At 39.5% G+C, this 27,905-nt stretch overlaps 1 protein-coding gene across 1 annotated transcript in view; it reads left to right on the top strand.

Moving 5' to 3' along the window:
* Nucleotides 1-27,905, top strand: part of LOC114259854 (2-oxoisovalerate dehydrogenase subunit beta 1, mitochondrial) — a 56,153-nt gene that overhangs the window by 7,010 nt on the left and 21,238 nt on the right. Inside the window, exon 6 of the mRNA XM_028199884.2 lies at nucleotides 11-108. Coding sequence (XP_028055685.2) covers nucleotides 11-108 — 98 coding nt within the window. The remainder of the gene's footprint in view (nucleotides 1-10; nucleotides 109-27,905) is intronic.

Raw genomic sequence — 27,905 nt, 5'->3', positions numbered from 1 at the left:
GATTTACCAGGTTTAACTATAAGAGCACCATATGGAGCTGTGGGTCATGGTGGGCATTATCACTCGCAATCCCCTGAAGCTTTCTTTTGTCATGTTCCTGGCATCAAGGTATATTTTCTTCTTCCAAGGTATTTAGTTTGCTTTTGCATGCCCCTTTTGTTTATAACTCATTCCCTAGTGGGTGTTGTGCAATGCTCCACAATGCCAACTAGATTGTGCAAGGATTTTAAGATATAGTTTCATGGGAAAAGAAACATAGATAGAAGTATAAAACAAAATCCTACGTGATTAATATTAGGAATTGTAATGTCAGCGTGCATTTCTCTTGAGAGATGGTAAAAATGTGACTCATTTGCAAAAAGATGCACAGTAAGAGTAGTACTAACTTCATTCGATGCAAATTATTGAATGATGAAAATTATGGGAAAAAATCACTTTGCCCCCTCAAACTGTTGCACTTATAGCATTGTACCCCCTTGAAGTATCAATTTAAACAATTACCCCCTTAAACTATTGACACTAACTTTATCCCAAATCTTCAATGATGTTAATGTTTTTGACGAACTATCACACCTATTGGCACACAAATATTATGCATGTTGTGGGATACCAATTGCATGCCCAAGAGGTCACCCCCGTTTTGTTCACAAGAAATGTGCAGTGTGAAACTAATGAGGGTCTAGATTTGGAAATTTGCAGAAAATCCGCTAATCTATCCGCTAACCTATTTTGGAAAGGTTCTATCCTCCTAACGAAAAATGTTTTGTTGAGAGTTTTTCAAAGAATAGAAAAGAAAACTCTCATGGGGAGGATAAGAATGCTTCCAACTTAGGCAACGTGCGCTCCAATCAACAAGCAAACATAGAGATATCTCAAGTCAGCAAATAGCATTATGGTAGCATGTTTAGTAAGAAAGAAAACACTAGCAAGATGCAAAAGAAAGGAGAGAAGCTCACCTTTGTACTCCTCCACACCAAGCCAAAAGCATAATGGATTAGAAAATAAAGAAAAAAGATGCATGATCCCAGATGCATGACTCTACTAAATGCAATAAAACTAATAAAAATGAATCCTATAGGCCTGGTTGCCACTAGAATGTCATGTGAATCATCTCAAGCAAAGGGAATCACATTAACATGTATAATCAACATAACAAGATAGCGACAACATCTCTAAAACGCAATAAACTGGGCCTAGTCTGGATGCACAAATTAAGCTAAGAACATACTAGTAAGTACAAGATAAGAAGAGAAGACAGAAAAAAGATAGATAATGATCAAAATCTACCTGTTACACATGGAAAGAAGTCAAGATCTCACTCAGAGAGCAAGATGAAGGCTCAAACCCAAGAAGCACTAGATTCAAAGGAAGTAGATCTTAACCATTATCAAGAGCCAAGCTAAAGATACAACAACAATACTAGAAATGACAAAAAGCAAGTAGAGAGAGATAGAAGATGGTTAGAATCTACCTCCAATGCATGGAAATAAGCATGAAAATCGTTCAAAGAACAAGATAAAGGCCTAAATCCATGATATAATGGATTTGGGAGGGTAGGTTCCACCATCATCACGAGAACTACACTAAGAGCATAATACAAATGCTAACTAACATAAGGATTGAAAAAGAAGAGGTAGAGATAGATAATGAGATGAATCTACCCCCAAAAGCATGGAAAGAGGCAGAAGTCTTGCCTAAAGGCAAGACAAAGGCCTCAATCCATGAAATGATCAGAAGAAGGGAGTAGATTCAACTCTCATCAGAGAGAAATAAGCTACAAACACAAAAGAAAAAGTAGAGAATGATCAAAATCTACCCTCTAAGCATGAAAATGAGCATAAATCCATGGAATAGTAGTTTGAGAGGATAGATTCAACCATTATCATATGGAAAATGCATGTTTGGCTACTAAGAAAGTGTGAGAAAATGAAGAGAAAGGAAGACAATGAATCTACATCAATAATAATGGGATTTGACAATAATCTCAACTAGTCAAGCCCAAGACACAACCAATGACTAATAAAACTACAACAATATAGAAGAATAGAGTTGTTTGAATATAAAGAAAGGAAAAGAAAAGAAAAGGTGATAAAGTCTAGAAAATGAAGTTTTACCTCTTCCCAAGCTATAAGCAAGAGGGAATAGCACTAGAGCAATCAACACAACTCAAATATCCCTCTCAAAGCTTCAATGGAAGCTCAAGAAGCTTCAAGACCAGCCTTCAATTGAGGTAGAGAGAAGTTAAGGGCGTGTTTGGGCAGACTTTTGGCAAGGTAGTGAGTACTCTTCTTTCTTTAGCCAAATGGGTGTTTATATAGGCCAAGCAAGGCCTCAGGTGTAATGACCAGGTAAATTTGAACCTTTAATTAATGTAATTGAGCCTCAATTAAGTTTAATTAAGCCCACAAGTTTTCCTATTCATTTTAGTTTAAACCTCCATCGGTTAATTTTCTACACATCCGATTATCTCGGTTTGCATGCACCAAATCTAGAGCCAACCCAGGACCCAAGGGATAGACCCTCCGGGCCCAGTAGATGATGTTAATGTGACCTTAGAGTCAATCCTCTTAAATTAGAATTTAATTGTTTGTTGAGATAGGCAGTGTAGCAACTGTCTTGAGTTGCATGCACCCAGGCCCAAACTGACATGAGATCCAAGAGATGGACTCACTGGGCTCAGTATTAGATGTTAATAAGTTAAAATAGTGCTATTTAATAATTTGGTAGCATTCTAGTGAATTGGGAATTTGGATGGGTAGTTTGTCTTGATTCATGTGTGCACATGTCTGATCCAATTTGAGATTTGAGAGGTGGATGCTCCAGGTCCTATAATTATCATTCTTGTGTTATTTATGTGAATTTTATTTATTTTAGTTGACCCTGTGAATTTCGTGAAATTGTAGTACATAAAGCATATAAAAATTGTGTAGTTTACATAGAAAATTGAGTTGTTTGGTAAATGGGAACAAGGGAGACTATAAGCACTATAAGAATTACATAGAAAAACCCTTTATTCAGTAATAAAACCAGCCCTCTATTTTCCCTATGCCTAGCATGTGACTTTCCTCTTTAAGGGTGAACAAAACCTTATTCCTTATTGCTGGAAATTTGTGTTAATGCATATAATAAGATAGTGGCATATGATAGTGGTGTTGGTGGTAGATAGTGGCATGTATAGAATATGATAGTGGTGTTGGTGGTAGATAGTGGCATGTATAGAATATGATAGTGGTGTTGGTGGTAGATAGTGGCATGTATATAATATGATAGTGGTAGATAGTGGTAATATATAATATGTAAGTGGCATATAATGGGTTATAATGATGTTTGTAATATCTCCTATATAAGGAGTGTCATTTGGTCTTGTAAAATAAGAAGTTTTGAATATAACAGAAATATATTCCTTCTTCCTCATATTTTCGGAGTTCTTCTTCCTCATATTTTCTAAGTTGGTATCTGCTGGAAATTTGTGTTAATGCATATAATAAGCTAGTGGCATATGATAGTGGTGTTGGTGGTAGATAGTGGCATGTATAGAATATGATAGTGGTGTTGGTGGTAGATAGTGGCATGTATATAATATGATAGTGGTAGATAGTGGTAATATATAATATGTAAGTGGCATATAATGGGTTATAATGATGTTTGTAATATCTCCTATATAAGGAGTGTCATTTGGTCTTGTAAAATAAGAAGTTTTGAATATAACAGAAATATATTCCTTCTTCCTCATATTTTCGGAGTTCTTCTTCCTCATATTTTCTAAGTTGGTATCAGAGCTACAAAAACCACAGCAGCCCTAAAACCGTCATAGCCATGTCGGAAGTCACGTCCGAAACCACTTCAACCCCTGCCGCTGCCATTCCGTTGAAAACATCAAACTCTCACTCTGTCCAAATCACCACCATCCGCCTAAATGGTGATAATTTTCTCCGCTGGTCACAATCTGTCCGGATGTATATCCGTGGGCAAGGAAAGATCGGTTACATCACTGGTGACAAGAAGGCTCCTGCTATTAATGATCCGCTGTTCGACAGTTGGGACGCTGAAAACTCCATGGTTATGACATGGTTGGTCAATTCCATGGAGGAGGATATAAGCTCTAATTACATGTGCTATCCTACTGCACAAGAATTGTGGGATAATGTTAGTCAGATGTATTCTGACCTAGGAAATCAATCTCAAGTTTTCGAATTAACTTTGAAGTTGGGAGAGATTCGTCAAGGAGATGATTCCGTCACCAAATATTTCAATTCGTTGAAAAGGTTGTGGCAGGATCTTGACATCTTCAACACATACGAATGGAAATCGGTTGACGACTGCAACCACCACAAGAAAACTGTGGAAGACAACCGTATTTACAAGTTTCTTGCCGGCCTCAACATTGAGTTCGATGAAGTGCGAGGAAGAATTATTGGCAGACCTCCTCTCCCATCCATTGGCGAAGTATTTGCCGAAGTCCGAAGGGAAGAGAGCCGAAGGAGCGTCATGCTTAAGAAAAAAGGTACTGGTGAATCAATTGAAATTTCTGCTTTAATTAGCGATGCTGCGGCCAACAAGGCTGCAAATTACCAGCGCAGGTTTGATGATAAGCCACGGGTCTGGTGTGATTTTTGCAACAAGCCTCGCCATACACGTGAAACGTGTTGGAAGATCCATGGCAAACCTGTCAACTGGAAAAGCAGCAAACAAGGAGAGAAGAATCGTGGCTTTCCTACCGCTAATGAAGCCGATTCAGGTCCCTTCAACAAAGAGCAGATTGATCAACTCTTAAAGCTGATAAAATCCAACTCCTCATCCGGTACTCCTAGTGTTTTGTTGGCACAAACAGGTAGAAATCCTAAAGCCTTCTCTTGCCTAAACTTCTCTCCGTGGATCATAGATTCCGGTGCCTCCGATCACATGACTAGTTTTTCCCATTTATTTAGTACCTATTTCCCTTGTTCCGGTCATGACAAAATCAGAATAGCCGATGGTAGTTTTTCACCTATTGCAGGAAAAGGATTTATTAAACTAACTGAGAAAATTAATCTCAATGCTGTTCTTCACGTCCCCAACTTAGCCTGTAACCTTTTGTCTGTCAGTAAACTATCTAAGGATTCTAATTGTCGTGTTACATTTTTTGAATCCCATTGTGAATTTCAGGACCAGAACTCGGGGATGATGATTGGGCGTGCTAGGATGCTTGAAGGTCTTTACTACTTTGATGAAGTACCTGTTAGTAATAAAAAAGCTCAGAGCTTTAATAGTACTAGTTCAATCTCTGTTCGAGAAAAAATAATGCTATGGCACTATAGGCTAGGACATCCTAGTTTTCTTTATCTGAAACATTTATTTCCAGAATTATTTAAAGGGATTGATTGTTCTTCTTTTCATTGTGAAAGTTGCATTTTTGCAAAATTTCATCGCTCTACTTATTTGCCAAAACCTTACCAGGCTTCCAAACCTTTTTATTTGATTCATAGTGATGTTTGGGGCCCTTCTAAAATCACTACTCTTTCTGGTAAAAGATGGTTTGTTACATTTATTGATGACCATACCCGCTTATGTTGGATTTATTTGATGAATAAAAAATCTGACGTGAAAAATTTATTCACAAATTTTTACAATATGATTGAAAACCAATTTCAAACCAAAATTGGTATTTTACATTCTGATAATGGAACAAAATATTTCAATGAGCAGTTGGGTGAGTTTTTGGAAAAAAAGGGAATTTTTCATCAATCTACATGTCGGGATACCCCTCAACAAAATGGCATTGCAGAACGAAAAAATAAACATCTACTTGAAGTAGCACGTGCTATAATGTTTTACATGCATGTTCCTAAATATTTATGGGGTGAAGCAATTTTAACAGCCTCTTATTTGATAAACAGGATGCCTACAAAGGTGTTAACATACAAAACGCCTTTCGATTGTCTCAAAACTTTTTTTCCTGACACGAGGTTGTTTTCTGATTTACCCGCCAAAGTTTTTGGATGTACTGCCTATGTTCATGTTCCTAGTCAATTTCGTTCAAAACTTGACCCCCGTGCTATAAAATGTGTTTTTTTGGGTTATTCCTCAAACAAAAAGGGGTATAAGTGTTTCGACCCTCAAACCAAGAAATTTCATGTGAGTATGGATGTGTCATTTGTGGAAACAAAATCCTATTTCCCCAACACTTCTCTTCAGGGGGAGACAAGTGGAGTAGAAGACCGTTTTTGGGATATTTCTATCCCGCTCCCCAATGTCATTTATCCTACACAAAAACCACATCTGTTTGATAATGATCACTTAGGAGAACCAAGTTCTATGGTGCCTAGTCAAGAAGATTCTTGTTTAGGGGGAGAAGTACTACAAAATGATCTAAATCCTGAGCTTCATGTTTATACTAGGAAGCGATTTCATCTGAGGAATAATGACCCGAATGTCCATCCTAATGACCCGAATGTCCACCCGAGTTCTGGCATCGAAATTTTAGGTAATCCTATTCCTTCTATTTCCGACCTTGATGTTCCTATAGCAATTAGGAAAGGTGTCCGAAATTGCATTAAACATCCTATTGCAAATTACCTCTCCTATCAAAGACTGTCTAAAAACCATAGAGCTTTCACATCTAGGATTTCACACTTGTTTGTTCCAAGGAATATACAGGAAGCATTGGATGATCCGAATTGGAAATTAGCAGTCATGGAGGAGATGAATGCTTTAAGGAGAAGTGGTACTTGGGAGATAGTTGATCTACCCAAAGACAAGAAAACAGTTGGGTGTAAATGGGTGTTTACGATAAAATGTAACGCAGATGGAAGCGTTGAGAGATACAAGGCGAGACTGGTGGCTAAAGGCTTCACTCAAACTTATGGGATCGACTATCAGGAGACGTTTGCTCCTGTTGCTAAAATAAATTCCATCAGAGTACTGTTATCTCTTGCAGTAAATTCAGATTGGCCTCTACATCAACTTGACATTAAAAATGCATTTCTCAATGGTGATCTTGAAGAGGAGGTGTTCATGAGCCTACCGCTGGGATTTGAGCAGAGACTTGGAAGCGACAGAGTATGCAGATTGAACAAGTCATTATACGGACTCAAACAATCACCAAGAGCATGGTTTGAACGCTTTGGGAATGCAGTTATCAGTTGTGGCTTCTCGCAGAGTCAAGCAGATCACACAATATTTTATAAACATTCAAAAAACAGTAAAATTGCAATTTTGATTGTTTATGTTGATGACATCATTTTAACTGGTAATGATGAAGCAGAGTTAGCAGCCCTCAAAGAGAAACTCGCAAAAGAATTTCACATTAAGGATCTGGGAGCCCTCAAGTATTTCCTCGGAATGGAATTTGCAAGATCCAAGGAAGGTATATTCGTTAATCAGAGAAAATATGTTCTTGATCTCCTTGGAGAAACAGGTATGCTTGGTTGTAAGATGGTGGAGACTCCGATCGAGCCTAACTTGAAGTTACAAGCTGCTAAGGCTGAAGAAGTCAAAGAGAGGGAACAATATCAGCGACTTGTCGGGAAATTGATTTACTTGTCTCATACGCGGCCTGATATTGCCTTTGCAGTCAGCATGGTAAGTCAGTTCATGCACTCACCAGGGGCAGAGCACTTTGAGGCCGTTTATAAGATCTTAAGATATTTGAAAGGAACTCCAGGGAGAGGCTTACTGTTCAAGAAAAATGGACATCTTCAAGTTGAAGTATACACAGATGCAGACTGGGCAGGAAGTGTTACAGACAGGAGATCAACATCCGGATACTGCTCCTTTGTAGGTGGGAACCTAGTTTCATGGCGGAGTAAAAAACAGAATGTGGTAGCTAGAAGTAGTGCAGAAGCAGAGTTCAGAGCTGTTGCCCATGGAATCTGTGAGGTAATGTGGATTAAAAGAATTCTTGAAGAATTAAAGCTTTCTCACCCGACACCTATGAAGGTCTATTGTGACAACAAAGCAGCTATATCTATAGCTCATAATCCAGTTCTACATGATCGCACAAAACATATAGAAGTGGATAAACATTTCATCAAGGAGAAAATCAATGCTGGCATAATCTGTATGACCTACCTTCCAACAGGTGAACAATTAGCTGATGTGCTAACGAAGGGACTACACAAGAAGCAATTTGATAAGCTGACTAGCAAGCTGGCTATGGAAGATATCTTCAAACCAGCTTGAGGGGGAGTGCTGGAAATTTGTGTTAATGCATATAATAAGATAGTGGCATATGATAGTGGTGTTGGTGGTAGATAGTGGCATGTATAGAATATGATAGTGGTGTTGGTGGTAGATAGTGGCATGTATAGAATATGATAGTGGTGTTGGTGGTAGATAGTGGCATGTATATAATATGATAGTGGTAGATAGTGGTAATATATAATATGTAAGTGGCATATAATGGGTTATAATGATGTTTGTAATATCTCCTATATAAGGAGTGTCATTTGGTCTTGTAAAATAAGAAGTTTTGAATATAACAGAAATATATTCCTTCTTCCTCATATTTTCGGAGTTCTTCTTCCTCATATTTTCTAAGTGTATCAGAGCTACAAAAAACACAACAGCCCTAAAACCGTCATAGCCATGTCGGAAGTCACGTCCGAAACCACTTCAACCCCTGCCTCACTCTGTCCAAATCACCACCATCCGCCTAAATGGTGATAATTTTCTCCGTTGGTCACAATCTGTCCGGATGTATATCCGTGGGCAAGGAAAGATCGGTTACATCACTGGTGACAAGAAGGCTCCTGCTGTTAATGATCTGCTGTTCGACAGTTGGGACGCTGAAAATTCCATGGTTATGACATGGTTGGTCAATTCCATGGAGGAGGATATAAGCTCTAATTACATGTGCTATCCTACTGCACAAGAATTGTGGGATAATGTTAGTCAGATGTATTTTGACCTAGGAAATCAATCTCAAGTTTTCGAATTAACTTTGAAGTTGGGAGAGATTCGTCAAGGAGATGATTCCGTCACCAAATATTTCAATTCGTTGAAAAGGTTGTGGCAGGATCTTGACATCTTTAACACATACGAATGGAAATCGGTTGACGACTGCAACCACCACAAGAAAACTGTGGAAGACAGCCGTATTTACAAGTTTCTTGCCGGCCTCAACATTGAGTTCGATGAAGTGCGAGGAAGAATTATTGGCAGACCTCCTCTCCCATCCATTGGCGAAGTATTTGCCGAAGTCAGAAGGGAAGAGAGCCGAAGGAGCGTCATGCTTAAGAAAAAAGGTACTGGTGAATCAATTGAAATTTCTGCTTTAATTAGCGATGCTGCGGCCAACAAGGCTGCAAATTACCAGCGCAGGTTTGATGATAAGCCACGGGTCTGGTGTGATTTTTGCAACAAGCCTCGCCATACACGCGAAACGTGTTGGAAGATCCATGGCAAACCTGTCAACTGGAAAGCAGCAAACAAGGAGAGAAGAATCGTGGCTTTCCTACCGCTAATGAAGCCGATTCAGGTCCCTTCAACAAAGAGCAGATTGATCAACTCTTAAAGCTGATAAAATCCAACTCCTCATCCGGTACTCCTAGTGTTTTGTTGGCACAAACAGGTAGAAATCCTAAAGCCTTCTCTTGCCTAAACTTCTCTCCGTGGATCATAGATTCCGGTGCCTCCGATCACATGACTAGTTTTTCCCATTTATTTAGTACCTATTTCCCTTGTTCTGGTCATGACAAAATCAGAATAGCCAATGGTAGTTTTTCACCTATTGCAGGAAAAGGATTTATTAAACTAACTGAGAAAATTAATCTCAATGCTGTTCTTCACGTCCCCAACTTAGCCTGTAACCTTTTGTCTGTCAGTAAACTATCTAAGGATTCTAATTGTCGTGTTACATTTTTTGAATCCCATTGTGAATTTCAGGACCAGAACTCGGGGATGATGATTGGGCGTGCTAGGATGCTTGAAGGTCTTTACTACTTTGATGAAGTACCTGTTAGTAATAAAAAAGCTCAGAGCTTTAATAGTACTAGTTCAATCTCTGTTCGAGAAAAAATAATGCTATGGCACTATAGGCTAGGACATCCTAGTTTTCTTTATCTGAAACATTTATTTTCAGAATTATTTAAAGGGATTGATTGTTCTTCTTTTCATTGTGAAAGTTGCATTTTTGCAAAATTTCATCGCTCTACTTATTTGCCAAAACCTTACCAGGCTTCCAAACCTTTTTATTTGATTCATAGTGATGTTTGGGGCCCTTCTAAAATCACTACTCTTTCTGGTAAAAGATGGTTTGTTACATTTATTGATGATCATACCCGCTTATGTTGGATTTATTTGATGAATAAAAAATCTGACGTGAAAAATTTATTCACAAATTTTTACAATATGATTGAAAACCAATTTCAAACCAAAATTGGTATTTTACATTCTGATAATGGAACAGAATATTTCAATGAGCAGTTGGGTGAGTTTTTGGAAAAAAAGGGGATTTTTCATCAATCTACATGTCGGGATACCCCTCAACAAAATGGCATTGTAGAACGAAAAAATAAACATCTACTTGAAGTAGCACGTGCTATAATGTTTTACATGCATGTTCCTAAATATTTATGGGGTGAAACAATTTTAACAGCCTCTTATTTGATAAACAGGATGCCTACAAAAGGTGTTAACATACAAAACACCTTTCGATTGTCTCAAAACTTTTTTTCCTGACACGAGGTTGTTTTCTGATTTACCCGCCAAAGTTTTTGGATGTACTGCCTATGTTCATGTTCCTAGTCAATTTCGTTCAAAACTTGACCCCCGTGCTATAAAATGTGTTTTTTTGGGTTATTCCTCAAACAAAAAGGGGTATAAGTGTTTCGATCCTCAAACCAAGAAATTTCATGTGAGTATGGATGTGTCATTTGTGGAAACAAAATCCTATTTCCCCAACACTTCTCTTCAGGGGGAGACAAGTGGAGTAGAAGACCGTTTTTGGGATATTTCTATCCCGCTCCCCAATGTCATTTATCCTATACAAAAACCACATCTGTCTGATAATGATCACTTAGGAGAACCAAGTTCTATGGTGCCTAGTCAAGAAGATTCTTGTTTAGGGGGAGAAGTACTACAAAATGATCTAAATCCTGAGCTTCAGGTTTATACTAGGAAGCGATTTCATCTGAGGAATAATGACCCGAATGTCCATCCTAATGACCCGAATGTCCACCCGAGTTCTGGCATCGAAATTTTAAGTAATCCTATTCCTTCTATTTCCGACCTTGATGTTCCTATAGCAATTAGGAAAGGTGTCCGAAATTGCATTAAACATCCTATTGCAAATTACCTCTCCTATCAAAGACTGTCTAAAAACCATAGAGCTTTCACATCTAGGATTTCACACTTGTTTGTTCCAAGGAATATACAGGAAGCATTGGATGATCCGAATTGGAAATTAGCAGTCATGGAGGAGATGAATGCTTTAAGGAGAAGTGGTACTTGGGAGATAGTTGATCTACCCAAAGACAAGAAAACAGTTGGGTGTAAATGGGTGTTTACGATAAAATGTAACGCAGATGGAAGCGTTGAGAGATACAAGGCGAGACTGGTGGCTAAAGGCTTCATTCAAACTTATGGGATCGACTATCAGGAGACGTTTGCTCCTGTTGCTAAAATAAATTCCATCAGAGTACTGTTATCTCTTGCAGTAAATTCAGATTGGCCTCTACATCAACTTGACATTAAAAATGCATTTCTCAATGGTGATCTTGAAGAGGAGGTGTTCATGAGCCTACCGCCGGGATTTGAGCAGAGACTTGGAAGCGACAGAGTATGCAGATTGAACAAGTCATTATACGGACTCAAACAATCACCAAGAGCATGGTTTGAACGCTTTGGGAAGGCAGTTATCAGTTGTGGCTTCTTGCAGAGTCAAGCAGATCACACAATATTTTATAAACATTCAAAAAACAGTAAAATTGCAATTTTGATTGTTTATGTTGATGACATCATTTTAACTGGTAATGATGAAGCAGAGTTAGCAGCCCTCAAAGAGAAACTCGCAAAAGAATTTCACATTAAGGATCTGGGAGCCCTCAAGTATTTCCTCGGAATGGAATTTGCAAGATCCAAGGAAGGTATATTCGTTAATCAGAGAAAATATGTTCTTGATCTCCTTGGAGAAACAGGTATGCTTGGTTGTAAGATGGTGGAGACTCCGATCGAGCCTAACTTGAAGTTACAAGCTGCTAAGGCTGAAGAAGTCAAAGAGAGGGAACAATATCAGCGACTTGTCGGGAAATTGATTGACTTGTCTCATACGCGGCCTGATATTGCCTTTGCAGTCAGCATGGTAAGTCAGTTCATGCACTCACCAGGGGCAGAGCACTTTGAGGCCGTTTATAAGATCTTAAGATATTTGAAAGGAACTCCAGGGAGAGGCTTACTGTTCAAGAAACATGGACATCTTCAAGTTGAAGTATACACAGATGCAGACTGGGCAGGAAGTGTTACAGACAGGAGATCAACATCCGGATACTGCTCCTTTGTAGGTGGGAACCTAGTTTCATGGCGGAGTAAAAAACAGAATGTGGTAGCTAGAAGTAGTGCAGAAGCAGAGTTCAGAGCTGTTGCCCATGGAATCTGTGAAGTAATGTGGATTAAAAGAATTCTTGAAGAATTAAAGCTTTCTCACCCGACACCTATGAAGGTCTATTGTGACAACAAAGCAGCTATATCTATAGCTCATAATCCAGTTCTACATGATCGCACAAAACATATAGAAGTGGATAAACATTTCATCAAGGAGAAAATCAATGCTGGCATAATCTGTATGACCTACCTTCCAACAGGTGAACAATTAGCTGATGTGCTAACGAAGGGACTACACAAGAAGCAATTTGATAAGCTGACTAGCAAGCTGGCTATGGAAGATATCTTCAAACCAGCTTGAGGGGGAGTGCTGGAAATTTGTGTTAATGCATATAATAAGATAGTGGCATATGATAGTGGTGTTGGTGGTAGATAGTGGCATGTATAGAATATGATAGTGGTGTTGGTGGTAGATAGTGGCATGTATATAATATGATAGTGGTAGATAGTGGTAATATATAATATGTAAGTGGCATATAATGGGTTATAATGATGTTTGTAATATCTCCTATATAAGGAGTGTCATTTGGTCTTGTAAAATAAGAAGTTTTGAATATAACAGAAATATATTCCTTCTTTCTCATATTTTCGGAGTTCTTCTTCCTCATATTTTCTAAGTCTTATTTACACATTCTTACCTCTTTCACAATTGGGGAAAGGGGGGTCACATGGGCTTGACCAAGCTTTATACATAAATGATATATATGAATAAAAATCTGATTTTTGAACCTAGGGTGGAGATTTAAAGGGTTTTCAAGCTTGATATTGGCCATTGATTGAAACTTGAGTTAGTAGCTAAGCTAGGATCAATCTAAGGCTAGTTTAGAGTTGTTGGGTGTTAATTTAGAGAGAGAAAACATTGTCTTCTCTCCCATTTTCTTCTCTTCCATTATTGTGCACTTTAAGTCTACTTTTGCTGATTCATTATTAGGTTTAATACTTGTTTGAGTTGTTGAGGGCCATTGCATACACTAAGTGAGTTGATTAGTGAGTTTTAAGTGAGTTGTAAAAACTCTTTGAAGATCACCTTGGAGCTTTGGTTGGTGTTCATGGAGCCATTATCCTCATTGGAGGTTAGTTGCACTACCTTTTTCTCTTCATTTTTGAAAGCTTCAAGTAAAGATAGGGGTTTTCTCATTTTCTTCTTAAAACAACGTGTTAGGGCTTATTTCAAGTTAATCATTTGATTTCATGAGTTAATGGTATGATTTGGTATGAAAAGCATGATTTAAGTTGTTTTTATTTAAATCCATGGAATACACATATTAGTTTATGGAACTTTGCATTAGTTTTTGAGTTAGTTAAGATTTTCATTTTCTAAACTTGAAAAGTGTTTAGTTGGTCGAATTCATGAATTTAGAATATAATAGTCATGTTGCATTTAATTTCATGAAATACAATATTTAATAAATTTGGGGCTTTTTGCTCAAATCTCGAAAAGTGTCATTTGTGTCATATTCTAAGATTTTTGATGTAAAGAATATAATTTTTGGACAACTTGAAATTTTTGAGAAATATTTGAAGTGTTGAGAAATTGGGGAAAATGGTGTAGTTAGAATAATCATGGGTTAAAATGAGTTAGTCTAAAAGACGGTGTGATTTAGAGTTGATTTACTATTTTTCCATAATTTTTACCCTAGTTTTGTTTACTAGTTTCTTAAAAATACATGTTTCAATGACTATTTTATTATTTTAGTTGTGTTTATGAGTTCCCCATTTGATGGGACTTAAGATTTGATTTGGTTTGGTTTGGTTTGGTTTGGTTTAGTTGTGTTTATGAGTTATTTGGATTATTTAATGAATTTGGTACTTATAAGGGCAAAAGGATAATTTTTACTCTTTAGGGGTAAACTAGTCATTTGGGAATATTTTGGATTATTTGATTGAAATTGACACGTAGGAAATTAACTTGGGATTAATGAAGGGTAAATTGGTGATCTCAGGCATTGAGGGCATTTTGGTAATTAACACCTTAGGGGTAATTTTGGTAAAATTGTGCCTTAGGGGCATATTGGTCATTTCACACTAAGAGTATATTTAGTATTATAGCCACAGGGGCAATTGGTTAGCTAGAAAGGGGAATTATTGAGAAGGTGGCTAAGTGTTGAAAAATATTCTGCAGTGTGGAAAAATGAAACTTAACTAAGTATTAAATAACTGTGTTGGTATTTAGTATACCTAGTTGTTTTTTGGGCGTGGCCTGGGTTATAGGCTTATAGCCATTATTGTGATCCAGTACGCTTGAGGGAAATAGTGGATCTGATTATCTACAAGTTAGACCTCCGGACACTATGCAGTTTAGAGGAGTAGTAGCCTCCGGCGGTTGAGGATGGAGTTCCTTTTTGACATGCAATTTGGAGGGAGCCTGGGGCATGATCAGGGTAGGACCTATTATGTCCTTATTTATGGCTTGGGCACGGTATGTGTTGGCGAGACCATGTTTTTTGCCCTATTGGCAAGTTACTGATGCCCTGTTGATGGTTATTGATTTCAGATTGTTTCTTTTATTGAATTATCCTAGTGTGAGTTGATTAAATAAGATTGGACTTAATATGATTAAGTAAGTTAATCCATAAATTGGACATTTCATTGCATAATTTTACTTGTCGTGACACTAACGTGTGTATTTAGTAAGAAATGAGATAACTGTCGGGTGAGTGTCAAGAGTCAACCAGTTTTCCTGTAGCTAGTATTGTTCTTTTTAATCACATTGATTTGTCTATCATGATCATTCTTATAACGATGCCCTTATAGTTAATCAGTTATGTTAATTTGCATGATCTACTAGCGATGACCTTAGAAGTCATCAAGAGATGAAACATGAGAGAGTATAGAGAGCTATCCTCAGAATTGAGGATCGAACAGAAGATAATCATTATCCAGACTGACGAGAGATCTAGAGGGAGTCTAGTGGAGATTATAGAGAGGAATCGACAACAAAGCTTCTCACTGAAGATAGATTTGGGAGGTGTAAGTTGGGCAGCGAAAGTTCTTCAGCTTGTGGGGAAGCTTTACAAAGGAGGCTCTTTCTTTAGTAAGTATTAGAGTAGTTCTGCTGTGATTTGTTTACACAAGTATACCAATGGTAGGGGTGTTTTTGTTGATTTGTCGAAATGGGAGGGAGGTGTTAAGGGAGGCAACATTATTATTCCGGCGGGGAATAATGGTAGTGGGTGGACAGATACAACTATCATGCTTCGTAAAGTCATTTGCAATGAACCCAAGAGAAGCACTATAGGCATGGAGGCCAAGGTTAGAGTTATAGAAGGAGTTCAAAGCAAGGGGACAAAGGAGATGGCTTTGGCAAGGAAAACAGGGGTGAATAGAGGAAGGATGTTTGTCGACTTGTTCAATGAGAATCGAATGGGTACTTTAAGGGTCGATATGGAGCAGGCTGTAGTCTGTGTAAGATGTGATTTTTCAAGTAGCTGGGCTCAAATTGAAAAGGAATTGAGCAAATATTTAAAGATGTCTGTTGCTTTTTGGCCATTTCAAATCAATCGAGCTTTGTTCTGGGTTAGTAATAGAGAGGAAGCGAATTTTATTGGAAACAAGGGATTGAGGTTCTTTGACAAAGTTGTGGCGATTAGCTTGGAGAAGTGGTCTAAGGAGAGGCACGTTAAACAAGAGGTTATTGTCTCTTATGGACGGTGGATTGCAATCTGCGACTTGCCATTTACCCTTTGGAATGAACAGGTTTTCCAGTACATCGGACAGAGATGTGGTGGTTTGTTGGAAGTTAATAGAAGAACTGTCTCTTTGGACAATCTTTTTGAGGTAAGATTGAAGGTCAGAGGCTTTGATTGTGGTTTTCTGCTAGGTGGGAGGTCGATCTTCCATGGTGCGCCTAAGGCCATTGTCCAAACCAGGGTGACAACAAGTGGAAGCTTGGCCAAAGATGTTCCAGCAAGAGTCTTTAGGTGTACCTTTCGCCAGCAACAGGGAAGACGAAGGGGCGAGACGGCCAGGGTGGACACGTGGCGACATGAAAGGTGAAAGCCGAAAGGGTGCAGTAGTCGAAGGGGCAGGAGTCAGCTCCCGTGCGATGGAGGGAAGATCAAGGGATGGGGGGCTTGGGGAGATCCCAAATGGGCAAATGGGGCATCATGGGCCATGTTTTATTCTGGGCCCAAATGATTTATATGAAAAGGGCCAGAGGTTTATTAATCAGCAGCCCAATTCGTCTTCCCCAAGAGACGGGCCAGTCTATAAGAAACAAAAGGATTTTACTGTTGGGCCTCAAAGAATGGATAATGTCCATTCAGATGACTTGGGCCCAGTGGGTCATTTGAATGGGTTTCATAGTTTGGAAGAGAGTATCCGAGATGCAAATAGACCTGAATTACTTGAAGAAGAAAGGCGACCCAGTGGAGAGGAGGTTCAACGTAGGCAGTCGGCTGGGGTGCGAGAGGATGTGGATATTGATTGCAAGTTGAATTCTCAGAGGAATAATTAGTTTCGACTAACGACAGACGAGATTCAACTAGGATTAGCCGACTTAGTGAATGGATCTATCGAGGATTTGCAGAGAACAGAGGGGATATGGAGGAGTGGGTCGATGATAGGATAGAGCAGGTGACTGATGTTGATTTGTTGAGTCGCAATGTAGATGATGGGAGTTTTGAACCTAACGAAGTGTTGCAAGATCTGGAAATTTATGGGTCTGAGGTCAGCTTTGAATTCGACTCTGGTTCAGGAGGTGATGGAGGTGATCAAGAACAGTACAATTTTCAGCTGTTTAATCTCTTTAAGGAACAGGGCACTGTTGAGGAGGAGGAGGAGGAGGTTGATGGTGTCTCTGAAACAATGGGTCATGTTAGTGATACTATAATTCAAGATACCACAGCTCCAACATCTGAGAGGGGTAACATTGCTAGTCAAGTCTTTTCTTCTCTTGGGGATAGAGTAGAGGGATCTTAGTGTCTGGGTCTTGATTCTTTTGTCAGGGGAACGGATGATGAAGGAGTCAGGCCGGATATCTCCAAAGCCATGATGGATGCCTCTACCATACATCCTGTGTCCTATAATGCTAACATTACTGTAGGCCAAGTAAATGATTCTCAAGAGGGAGTTTCTGTTAATCATATGATTAGGAGGAGTTGTGTTTTTAGTTGGGTGAGGGATAGTGAGGCAGAAACAGAACTTTGGTTAACGGAGTTAAACAAGTATGCGGCTTGTCCTATTAAGGAAAATGAAGTACCTCATTCCAAGCATTTGTTTCAAGTTATGGGACTTTCGCTAGTAAGGTTAAATGGGAGGGATGGTGGTAGTGGACAGGAAAATAGTGTCACTAGAGGGGACTGTGTCAGCAGGGGAGGGGCTTCGGTTAGAAGGGGGGCTAGAGAGTTAAGGAATTTGGTGAGCTCAATTAATTATGATATGAGACAAGAGGAGGTAAAGGGTGGCAATTTTTCTCAATGAAGATTGTTAGTTGGAATGTGAGGGGTTTGGGCTCTCGGAAGAAGGGGGGGTCATTAGAGATTTTGTGAGGAAACATCAACCTGATATTGTCATTTTTTAGGAAACTATAGTGGAAGCTTGTGATAGAAATTTTATTAAAAGTGTTTAGGGAGTTAGGCATAAAAAGTGGGCTTTTGTACCATTAGTGGGAAGGTCTGGAGGTATTTTATGTATTTTGGATGAAAGGGTGGTTTTTGAGTGTGAATCTTTAGTTGGAGAGTTTTCATTATCAATTAGGTTCAGGAATCTAGATAATAGTGAGTGGTGGCTGTCGGGGGTATATGGCCCAAATTGTCCTTCTCAGAGACAGGCTTTGTGGGAGGAGTTAGGTGGGTTATATGGGTTATGCTACCTTAACTGGTGTTTAGGGGGGGACTTCAATGTGGTTAGGAAGGTTTCAGAGAAGCTTAATGGGAGTAGAATCAATAGAAGTATGAGAGATTTTGATGGGTTTATGGAGATTCTCCATTGAGTGATTCATTATGGCATGCGGTTATTAGAAGTATATGTTAGCATATTATATTAGCCGAAAGTTTCACTAAGGTCTGTCTGTAATCATTTTGTGCCCTCAGGGATTATCTTGTAATTGACTCTCTTGTAAACCCTAATCTTCATTTTATAAATAGGGGGTGATATTCTATCACACCCTTAAGCTGGTTACTCGAGCTTCATGGTATCAGAGCAGAACCTCTAGGGTTTCGGCTCACCCTCGTTGGTAGACCTTTACACCAACGACACTCTAGGGTTGGAAGGTTACCTGGGTGGATCTTCACTCAGCCGTCAGCTCGTCTTCCTCGCCTTCCTCTGTCGTCTCCCTCACCTCGTCAGCTCGTCAGCTCGTCTTCCTCACCTCGTCGATCTCCTCAGCTCGTCTTCCTCGCCTTCCTCTGTCGTCTCCCTCACCTCGTCGATCTCCTCGCCTTCCTCTGTCGATCGTCGCTCGTCGTCATCGTCCTCAGCCTCTGTCACTGTGGTATGATCTCAGCCTTGGTATATATAAATATATATATATATATCCTGATATATATATAAATATAGCCTGTTATATATATTTATATATAAATACATGTATACATAAATAAATCAATATATAAAAAAAAAAAAACAAAAAAAAAGAAAACAAAAAAAAAAAAAAAAAAAAAAAAAAAATGGTTTCTTAATTTTGTTATGTCTTTATAGTGGTCATTGTGCCTGTTATCTCACTACCATCTTTCGGATTTGTGATTTCCACTAGTTTTGTTGCGGGTTTGGTAGTATTGTATCCATGACAGATTCCACCAGTGTGTCCCCTTCTTCTCAAACACCAAAGAGTGAGAGTCCCATTCTACCTACTACCATGACTGAGAACCCCAACCCTAGTCTGAAAATCACCACCTCTCTATTTAATGGTCAGAACTACCTAGCATGGTCTCAAAGTTTGACTATGTTTTTGAAAAGCAGAGGGAAGATGGGGTATGTTGATGGCAGGATACAGGCACCTAGTACCACTGACTCAGGTTATGACCAATGGGAGATTACCAACTCTTTGATTATGAGTTGGCTTATCCATTCGATGGTTCCAGAACTTGGTGAGGGCTACTTGTCTATGGAGACTGCCCAGGACGTTTGGGAGGCTGTGGCTGTTACCTATTCCCGCAAAGGAAATTTTTCACAAGCATTTGAGTTTCGCCGATCTATTGAGAGCTCACTTCAGGGGGAGCAGACTGTTCTTCAGTACTTCACTTTCCTCACCAACGGTTGGAAACGCCTTGACCACCTGGAAGACTATAAGCCCGTTTGCCCTGCTGATTCTGTCGGGTACAAGAAGTTCATCGCACGGGAACGGGTCTTTAAATTTTTGGCCGGCCTAAATGTGGAGTATGATCCAGTTAGGGGTCGAGTTCTGAGTATGGACACTCTTCCTTCACTTCAGGAGGCATTTGCCTATGTCCAAAATGAGGAGAGTCGTCGGTCTGCTATGATGTCCCCTGTCTCTACTGACCGTTCCGCATTACTGTCTACTCCTTGAGATGGCCTCAGCCTGCCTCCTCCGTCTGCTGCTAAGGAGTCTGTATTCTGTGATTATTGCAAGAAGCCGCGGCATACTCGTGAGACGTGTTGGAAGCTTCATGGGACTCCATCTGGGGGTCGAGGTGATCGGTCTGGTTCTCGAGGAGGTCGGTCCGGCCAATCTCGAGGACGTGGTTCCTATTCCCGGGCTCATCAGTCTAGTGCCGTTGATACCCTTGAGTCTACTTCTACTTCTGTTACCCAAGCTTCTGATACTGAGCTGGAGGATGCTTTGCGCCAATTGTTGGACCGCCGATCTTCTACTGCTCTCAGTACCGCTTCCTCGTCCTTTGCCCGCTCAGGTAACTTAGCATCTTCTCCTTGTGCTTTCCTGGTTCATCCATCTTTGCCTTGGATTATTGATTCTGGTGCCTCAGATCATATGTCTGGCTCCTCTGATCTTTTCTCGGTCTATAAGCCCTCTTCAGGTCAGGACAAAGTTAGGATTGCCGATGGTACTGTTTCTTCCATTTCTGTAAAAGGTTTAGTCCAAGTCACTCCTACCATACATCTATCTTCTGTTCTCCATGTTCCCAAGTTTTCTGTTAATCTGTTATCCTTAAGTCGTCTTACCCAGGATTTGAATTGTAGTGTGACGTTTTTTTCTGATCATTGTCTTTTTCAGGACCTTGTCACGGGGAGGACGATTGGCAGTGGTAGTGCAGAAAATGGTCTCTACTTCCTAGATCAACCGGACAAACTTGCTTATTCTTCCACCACGTCTTCTACTACCCCCGCTGATTTATGGCTGTGGCATCGGCGTCTTGGGCATCCCTCATTTCATTTACTTAAGCATTTATTTCCTTCTAGTTTCGCAAATCATCATGTGTCTGACTTTCTTTGTGAGTCTTGTCAACTTGGCAAACATCATAGAGCTTCTTTTGCTCCCAGTTTGAATAAAAGTTTCGTTCCTTTTTCATTAATACATTCTGATGTTTGGGGTCCCTCTCGTGTTCTGTCTGTGAAAGGTCATCGCTGGTTTGTTACATTTATTGATGATTTTTCTCGTGCTACTTGGGTGTATCTCATGAAAGATAAGAGTGAGGTTTTCTCTGTGTTTCGCACTTTTCATAAAATGATTTGTACTCAGTTTGGGGCTACTATCAAAATATTTCGTTCTGATAATGGCGGGGGATACATAGATTCTGGGTTAGGACAATATTTCTCTATTCATGGCATTATCCATCAGACCTCTTGCACAAATACCCCTCAACAAAATGGGGTGGCCGAACGCAAGAATCGGCATCTTCTTGACATGGCTCGGTGCATGTGTTTTTTTATGAATGTGCCTCGGCCCTATTGGGGCGACGCTGTTCTCACCGCTGCCCATCTTATTAATCGTCTCCCTATTCAGGTCTTGGACAAACAGGCTCCGCTTCACGTCCTCCTCGGTTCTCCGTCCTTGTTTTCTATTCCTCCCAAAATATTTGGTTGTGTCTGTTTTGTCCATAATCACTTTCCCTCTCGTGGTAAGTTGGACCCTCGCTCCCTCAAATGTGTTTTCCTTGGTTACTCTCCTACTCAAAAGGGGTATAAATGTTACCACCCTTCTTCTCGTAAGTGGTTTGTGTCCATGGATGTAACTTTCTTTGAGTCCCAGTCCTATTTCTTGTCCTCTCCGGTGTCACCGTCCTTATTTCCGGGGGAGCCTTGGTGTGAAGTGAGTCCTGTGCCTCCTATGGTGGAACCAGTTCCTGTGCCTCCTATGGTGGAACCAGTTGTTCTTGCACCACCCTCTACTACTATGCTTCCTATGGTGGAACCAGTTGTTCTGGCACCCCCCTCTTCTACTGGGACTATCGAACCCACTGTCACCAAGAATAAGGACGGGCATGTTTATGTCCGGGACATAGATAGAAAATCAGTTAACTGGATACACGGGACCGTTTCTGCTACTCCACTGCCATCTCCTGCTTCTGATGAGAGTCTGGGTAACTTTGAATCTCTTGAGTCCATTGATCTTGATGTTCCTATTGCCAAGAGGAAGGGTGTGAGATCTTGTACTCAACATCCTATCTCACAGTTTGTATCATACTCTCATTTGTCATCCTCATATAGAGCATTTGTGTCAAATATTTCCTCTGTTAGCATTCCTAACCATTTTCAGGATGCTCTTGCTACCTCTGAGTGGAAACTAGCCATGATTGAGAAAATGAAAGCACTTAGGAAGAATGGTACTTGGGAATTGACTGAGTTACCTACGGGCAAACGACCTGTGGGCTGTAAATGGGTATATACTGTGAAACACAAAGCAGATGGGTCTATTGAGCGTTACAAGGCAAGACTTGTGGCAAAAGGGTTTACTCAGACATATGGCATTGATTATCAAGAGACCTTCGCACCAGTGGCTAAAATGAATTCAGTCAGAGTACTTCTCTCTCTAGCAGCTAATCTAGATTGGCCGCTTTATCAATTTGATGTCAAGAATGCTTTTTTCCATGGTGACCTCGAAGAAGAAGTATATATGGACATTCCTCCGGGTTTTGAGGATCATCAAACAGAAGGCAAAGTATGCAAACTACGGAAGTCATTATATGGTCTCAAACAGTCTCCAAGGGCTTGGTTTGAGAGATTCACTCAGGCTATGTTTAAATATGGCTTCAAACAAAGTCAGGCCGATCACACATTGTTTGTGAAACATTCCTCACGCGGTAAGACTACAGCACTTATTGTTTATGTAGATGACATAGTTCTTACAGGCAATGATAGTGGGGAAATACCTCTGTTGAAGAAATATTTAGCTAAAGAATTTGAAATCAAAGACTTGGGAAGCTTGAAGTATTTTCTGGGAATTGAAGTTGCTCGCTCTAAGGATGGGATATTTATCTCACAGAGAAAATATGTGCTTGACCTGTTGAAGGAAACTGGGATGCTTGGCTGTAAGGCATGTGTCACCCCACTGGAACCCAATCAGAAATTGGGGGATGATGAAGGAGGAGAAATTGTGGATAGGGGGAGCTATCAACGATTAGTGGGTAAGCTCATTTACCTATCTCACTCCCGTCCTGATATTGCTGTTGCTGTCAGTGTAGTTAGTCAGTTTATGCATGCTCCTCATCATATTCACTTTGATGCTGTCATGAGAATCTTGAGGTATCTGAAGTCTGCTCCTGGTAAGGGTCTGTATTTTTCAAAGTATGATCATCTTCGTGTAGAAGCCTATACAGATGCTGACTGGGCTGGGTCAGTAACTGATAGGAGATCAACTTCAGGGTATTGCACATTTGTTGGCGGCAACCTAGTTACTTGGAGGAGTAAGAAACAGAATGTGGTTGCCAGGTCAAGTGCAGAAGCTGAGTTTAGAGCTATGGCACAAGGTGTGTGTGAACTTTTATGGATCAAATTATTGTTGCGTGATCTAGGTATTGATCAGACGGACTCCATGCGGTTATACTGTGATAATAAGGCCGCCATCAACATCGCTCACAATCCAGTTCAACATGACAGGACAAAACATGTTGAGATTGATCGCCACTTCATTAAGGAGAAACTCACTAGTGGTACCATTTGTACTCCTTTTGTCCAGTCTGGTGAACAACTTGCTGACATTCTCACCAAGGGGATTGGGAATAAACCATTTCATGATATATTAGGCAAGCTGGGCATGAGAGATATCTTCGCACCAGCTTGAGGGGGAGTGTTAGCATATTATATTAGCCAAAAGTTTCACTAAGGTCTGTCTGTAATCATTTTGTGCCCTCAGGGATTATCTTGTAATTGACTCTCTTGTAAACCCTAATCTTCATTTTATAAATAGGGGGTGATATTCTATCACACCCTTAAGCTGGTTACTCGAGCTTCAGTATACATGGGACTCGGGTTAATGGTAAGGACCCTCAGGTGGTCACGAGAGGCAACGGGCGTGCTCCTTGGAAGTCCATTTCTCAGATTTATCCCGTTTGGTCCCGATTCATTTCTGTGACGGTGGGTAATGGGGAAAAGGTCAAATTTTGGGAGGATGTTTGGGTGGGTTCTTCGTCCTTGGCGGAATCCTATCCACTCTTGTATAGCATTTCTCAGTCTCATTATGTTTCTGTTGCGTCTGTGGTGGGTTCTTTGGTGGCTCATTTTTCTTAGAATTTTAACTTCCGTCGGAATCTTCATGATAGGGAAGTTCCGGAGTCTCTTTTGTCAAGACTCGAAAATGTTTCTCTGTCTCCAATCTTAGAGGATAGGTTGGTTTGGAATATTCATTCGTCGGGTTCTTTTACTTGTAAATAATTTCTTGATAAAATCATTGATTCTTCTCATATACCTCAGTTTCTGTTCCATAAAAAGATTTGGAAGGTATGTGCTCCTCTTAAGGTAAAAGTGTTCATGTGGATCTTGGTTCATGGGGGTACTTTGACAAATGATTCATTGCAAAAGAGGAGACCCTCGCGGTATCTTAATTCTCAATGGTGCATTATGTGTTGTAAAAGTAGAGAATCTCTAGATCATCTCTTTTTTGCACAGCTTGGTGGCTAGGCGGTTGTGGCATATGGTGTTTGGATTGGGTAGTGTGATGTGGGTGGCCCCAAAAAGATGTGCTCAAATACTATTATTTGATTTTCAAATTTTTGGAAGGTCGAAGAGGGCTAAGGTGCTTTGGAGTGGTGTCGTCTTTGCAATTTTTTAGGCCATTTGGTTGGAAAGAACTGCGCGTGTTTTCGAAGGAGTTGCCCGGGATATAGACTATTTATGGGATAGGGTGAGATGCTTGGCGTCTTTTTGGGCCTCAGCGAGCTCAGTATTCCGAGGGATTCCGCTTTTTTGATTGCTACAGATTGGGTGTCAGTTTGTACTGTGTAGTAATAGTTGTTTGTCTCTTTTTGGTTTTTTTCCCATCTTTCTTGTAGATGCCTTATCCTCTTTTTTTCTTGGCCTTAAGCCTTAATATATCTTTGTTTGTTGCTGATAAAAAAAAGAGTGTCAAGACTCAACCCCCAACATTGTGTAGGTACCAATGGACATCCATCGGTGTGAGTGTCAGGATATGGTTTATTTTGTTAAGTATAGACCCTAAGTTAATTGGGGCCTGCATGCCATTGCACCTTTTGTTGGATTATTGTATTTTTTAGGCGTGATTTGGGATGATCTAAATAAGTGCATTTTTTAACTTTTTATGAAATATGGGTTGGTATTGTAGCTCGAATTTTTCGCGCGCCCTTTCAGAAGTCGAAATAAGCCCTACAGTATCGGATTCCCGCGGTTCTGAATCTGATTCCACAAGTGCAATGTGAAATAGATAAACACCAAAGAGTCCAAATTCGGCGAATCTTTTGAAAAATCAATTTTGAATCAAATTGCTAAAAATAGACTGCTTTGCCAGATACAGAGTCGCCACTTAAATGTTTTATTTTGAAAAAATTTAGGAAATCCATGACTCGTGTCAAAGGCCACGTGTCCGTTATCACCAACATTGTCTCGGCTCGGGAACTTAGGTACGAGAGAGGAAGGCCATGCATTGAGCACCCTTGCTCGTCCGATCAAAGAGTGGCATTTACTAATCATGATATGAATCTTACTTTGCATTATATGTTCTTGTTTGTGTTATTAATCTAGCATTACTATGTGATGCGCACATACAAGTATAGATTAACTTGCAAAAATTGGAACATTTGAGTCATGTTTGTTTTCTGAAAAGAGTTTGAATTTGCCACTTGAAAAGTGGGCTTAAATGTGCGTGGCTCAAATTATTCCAATTCAAGCAATTAGCCTTCATCCACAGGCATACAAGCAGGTATATCAATTAAGCACTTAGCTTCATGGTAAGCATGCTAGACATGACAACAATCACACTCATGCAATATGCTAAAGCAAGTCAAGGCTCACCTCGTACTCCAAGCCAAAAAGACATGAGAGAGTTAGAAAAAATACATGATTCCTAACTCTGCAATATGACTAATGCAACACATGCGATATTCAATCTAAAATAGGCTCGGCTACTTAACATGGCATATGAATCAATTGATAGCATGTGGTTTAAGCACGTATTCAAATAAGTATTAAACTAACAATGCAGTTGGAATGATGAACCGAGTCTCGGTGCATGCAATACAAGTGGATGTAAACATGAAGAATGCTAATTTAAACGTGATGTCCCTATACTAACCATCATAAGAAGTTAAATAAAAGAGAGAACGATGTGGGATTGGAAGACATACACATTATTACAACATTATGCTCTCATGAAGGAGAGTCCGAATGAATAAACTAACTAGCTAACTATTTAAGCTAAGCTAATTAATTAACTATTACAAACCAAATGAAATAAATTAACTCACAACTAATTAACTACTTTAGCTAATTAAATAATTACAACAACACAAGTATAATTAAAAGAAGTAAGCTAAACAACTAATTACTCCGCCTCAGGAAGCGAGGAATGATCATGCACATGCTCGATTTCCACCCGAAAAGCCACTGTTTTGCTTCTAGAGAGTCTCTGTTGCACAATAGAACACATACACTGTTGCCCACTTCCAGAATGGCTCTACTCCGCCAAAGGAACACACTGTTCAATTTTGCATTAGTGGCCGGCCGGCCACTAGTGAGGAATGTCGGCCACTGCTGGCCGTGGAAAGTGGCTTGCCGGCCACTATTGCCCAGTTCATCTTGTTGCAACAGAGGACAAACAGAGCATGCACAGGGTATTCTCTAGGGTTGTCTGCACAACTCACCCCTCCTTTTCATGAACGAATCAAAGGAGAAGTAAACTTAAGCCACAAACCACTAACTCAAGCAATTTCATTGCATGATGGCTTGTGAATCAAAGTGTGCGAGTTCAATAAATGCAACAAAATATGATTCTAACCTCTTCCCTTTCATGAATTGATCAAGGGAAGTGGTAACCTTGGAAACTTGAATCATTTCATCACTAATGAGTATAAATTGCCTCAAGTTTCCATGCGTTCAATTAACGTCCGATTGAGCACAACCAAATTATTATCTTATACCATTTTAGTCTCAATTTTAGTTACTCAATTTTAAATTACCATCCGTTCTTTAATTCATTAAGTCCAATGGTGAGTTTAAGTCCTCTAAATGGAAAGAAGCGCCAAACAAGGAGTTGTTCTTGGCATGAGAGAGATGTAATGCCCTGGTAATGAATCTCCAAAGAGATTAAACTATTTAGCATGGAAGGTCTCTTTCTCATGCTAAAAACAACATATATGGGACATCAATTCACCACTTTTAATTAGATTACAACAATATACAATATAACAATAAATCAAAGCAAAAGAACAAAATAAGTAAAAAATGAAGGGTTTGTGAAATTCACCTTCCAAGGAAATGATTAACTTTTTAGTTCACAAATTCCCTCTTGATCACCCTCAAGTGTAGGAAGTGTGTTCTCAAATCCTCAATTTGAAATTATGGAGTTTATGGTATGGAAAGTGGCTAACTCTCTAGGTTTTCTCACTTTCAATCACTAAACATTCTTCCTTATGATCAAGGCAATTGATCTTTGGCTATATTAGAATTTTTTGAGTGTTTTTGGTGTATGGAAATGAGGAATTTTAGTAGTTATATAAGCTTTGAAGTATTTTGGCTCAAGATTGAAATGTTTAATGTTTTCTCTCTTCTCTCTAACTCTTTCTAACTCTCTCTTGAATCAAATATTTTTGCCCCTTGCTGAGCCTCTCCCTCTTTGTCCTTATATAAGCAAAATATAATATAATAATATATGCCTCATCTATATGCATATAACATAATAATAATATAAATATATATATATATATATATATATATATATGCCTGATGTTTGATGTCGGCAGCCGAGGGCTGACCGACATCAAACAATTTTTTATTATTTATTTTTTTATAATATATAT

Source organism: Camellia sinensis, chromosome 14 (assembly GCF_055761805.1).
Source record: "Camellia sinensis isolate YWXY chromosome 14, ASM5576180v1, whole genome shotgun sequence".
NCBI lineage: Eukaryota > Viridiplantae > Streptophyta > Magnoliopsida > Ericales > Theaceae > Camellia > Camellia sinensis.
This window is presented reverse-complemented; position numbering and strand designations above follow the sequence as displayed.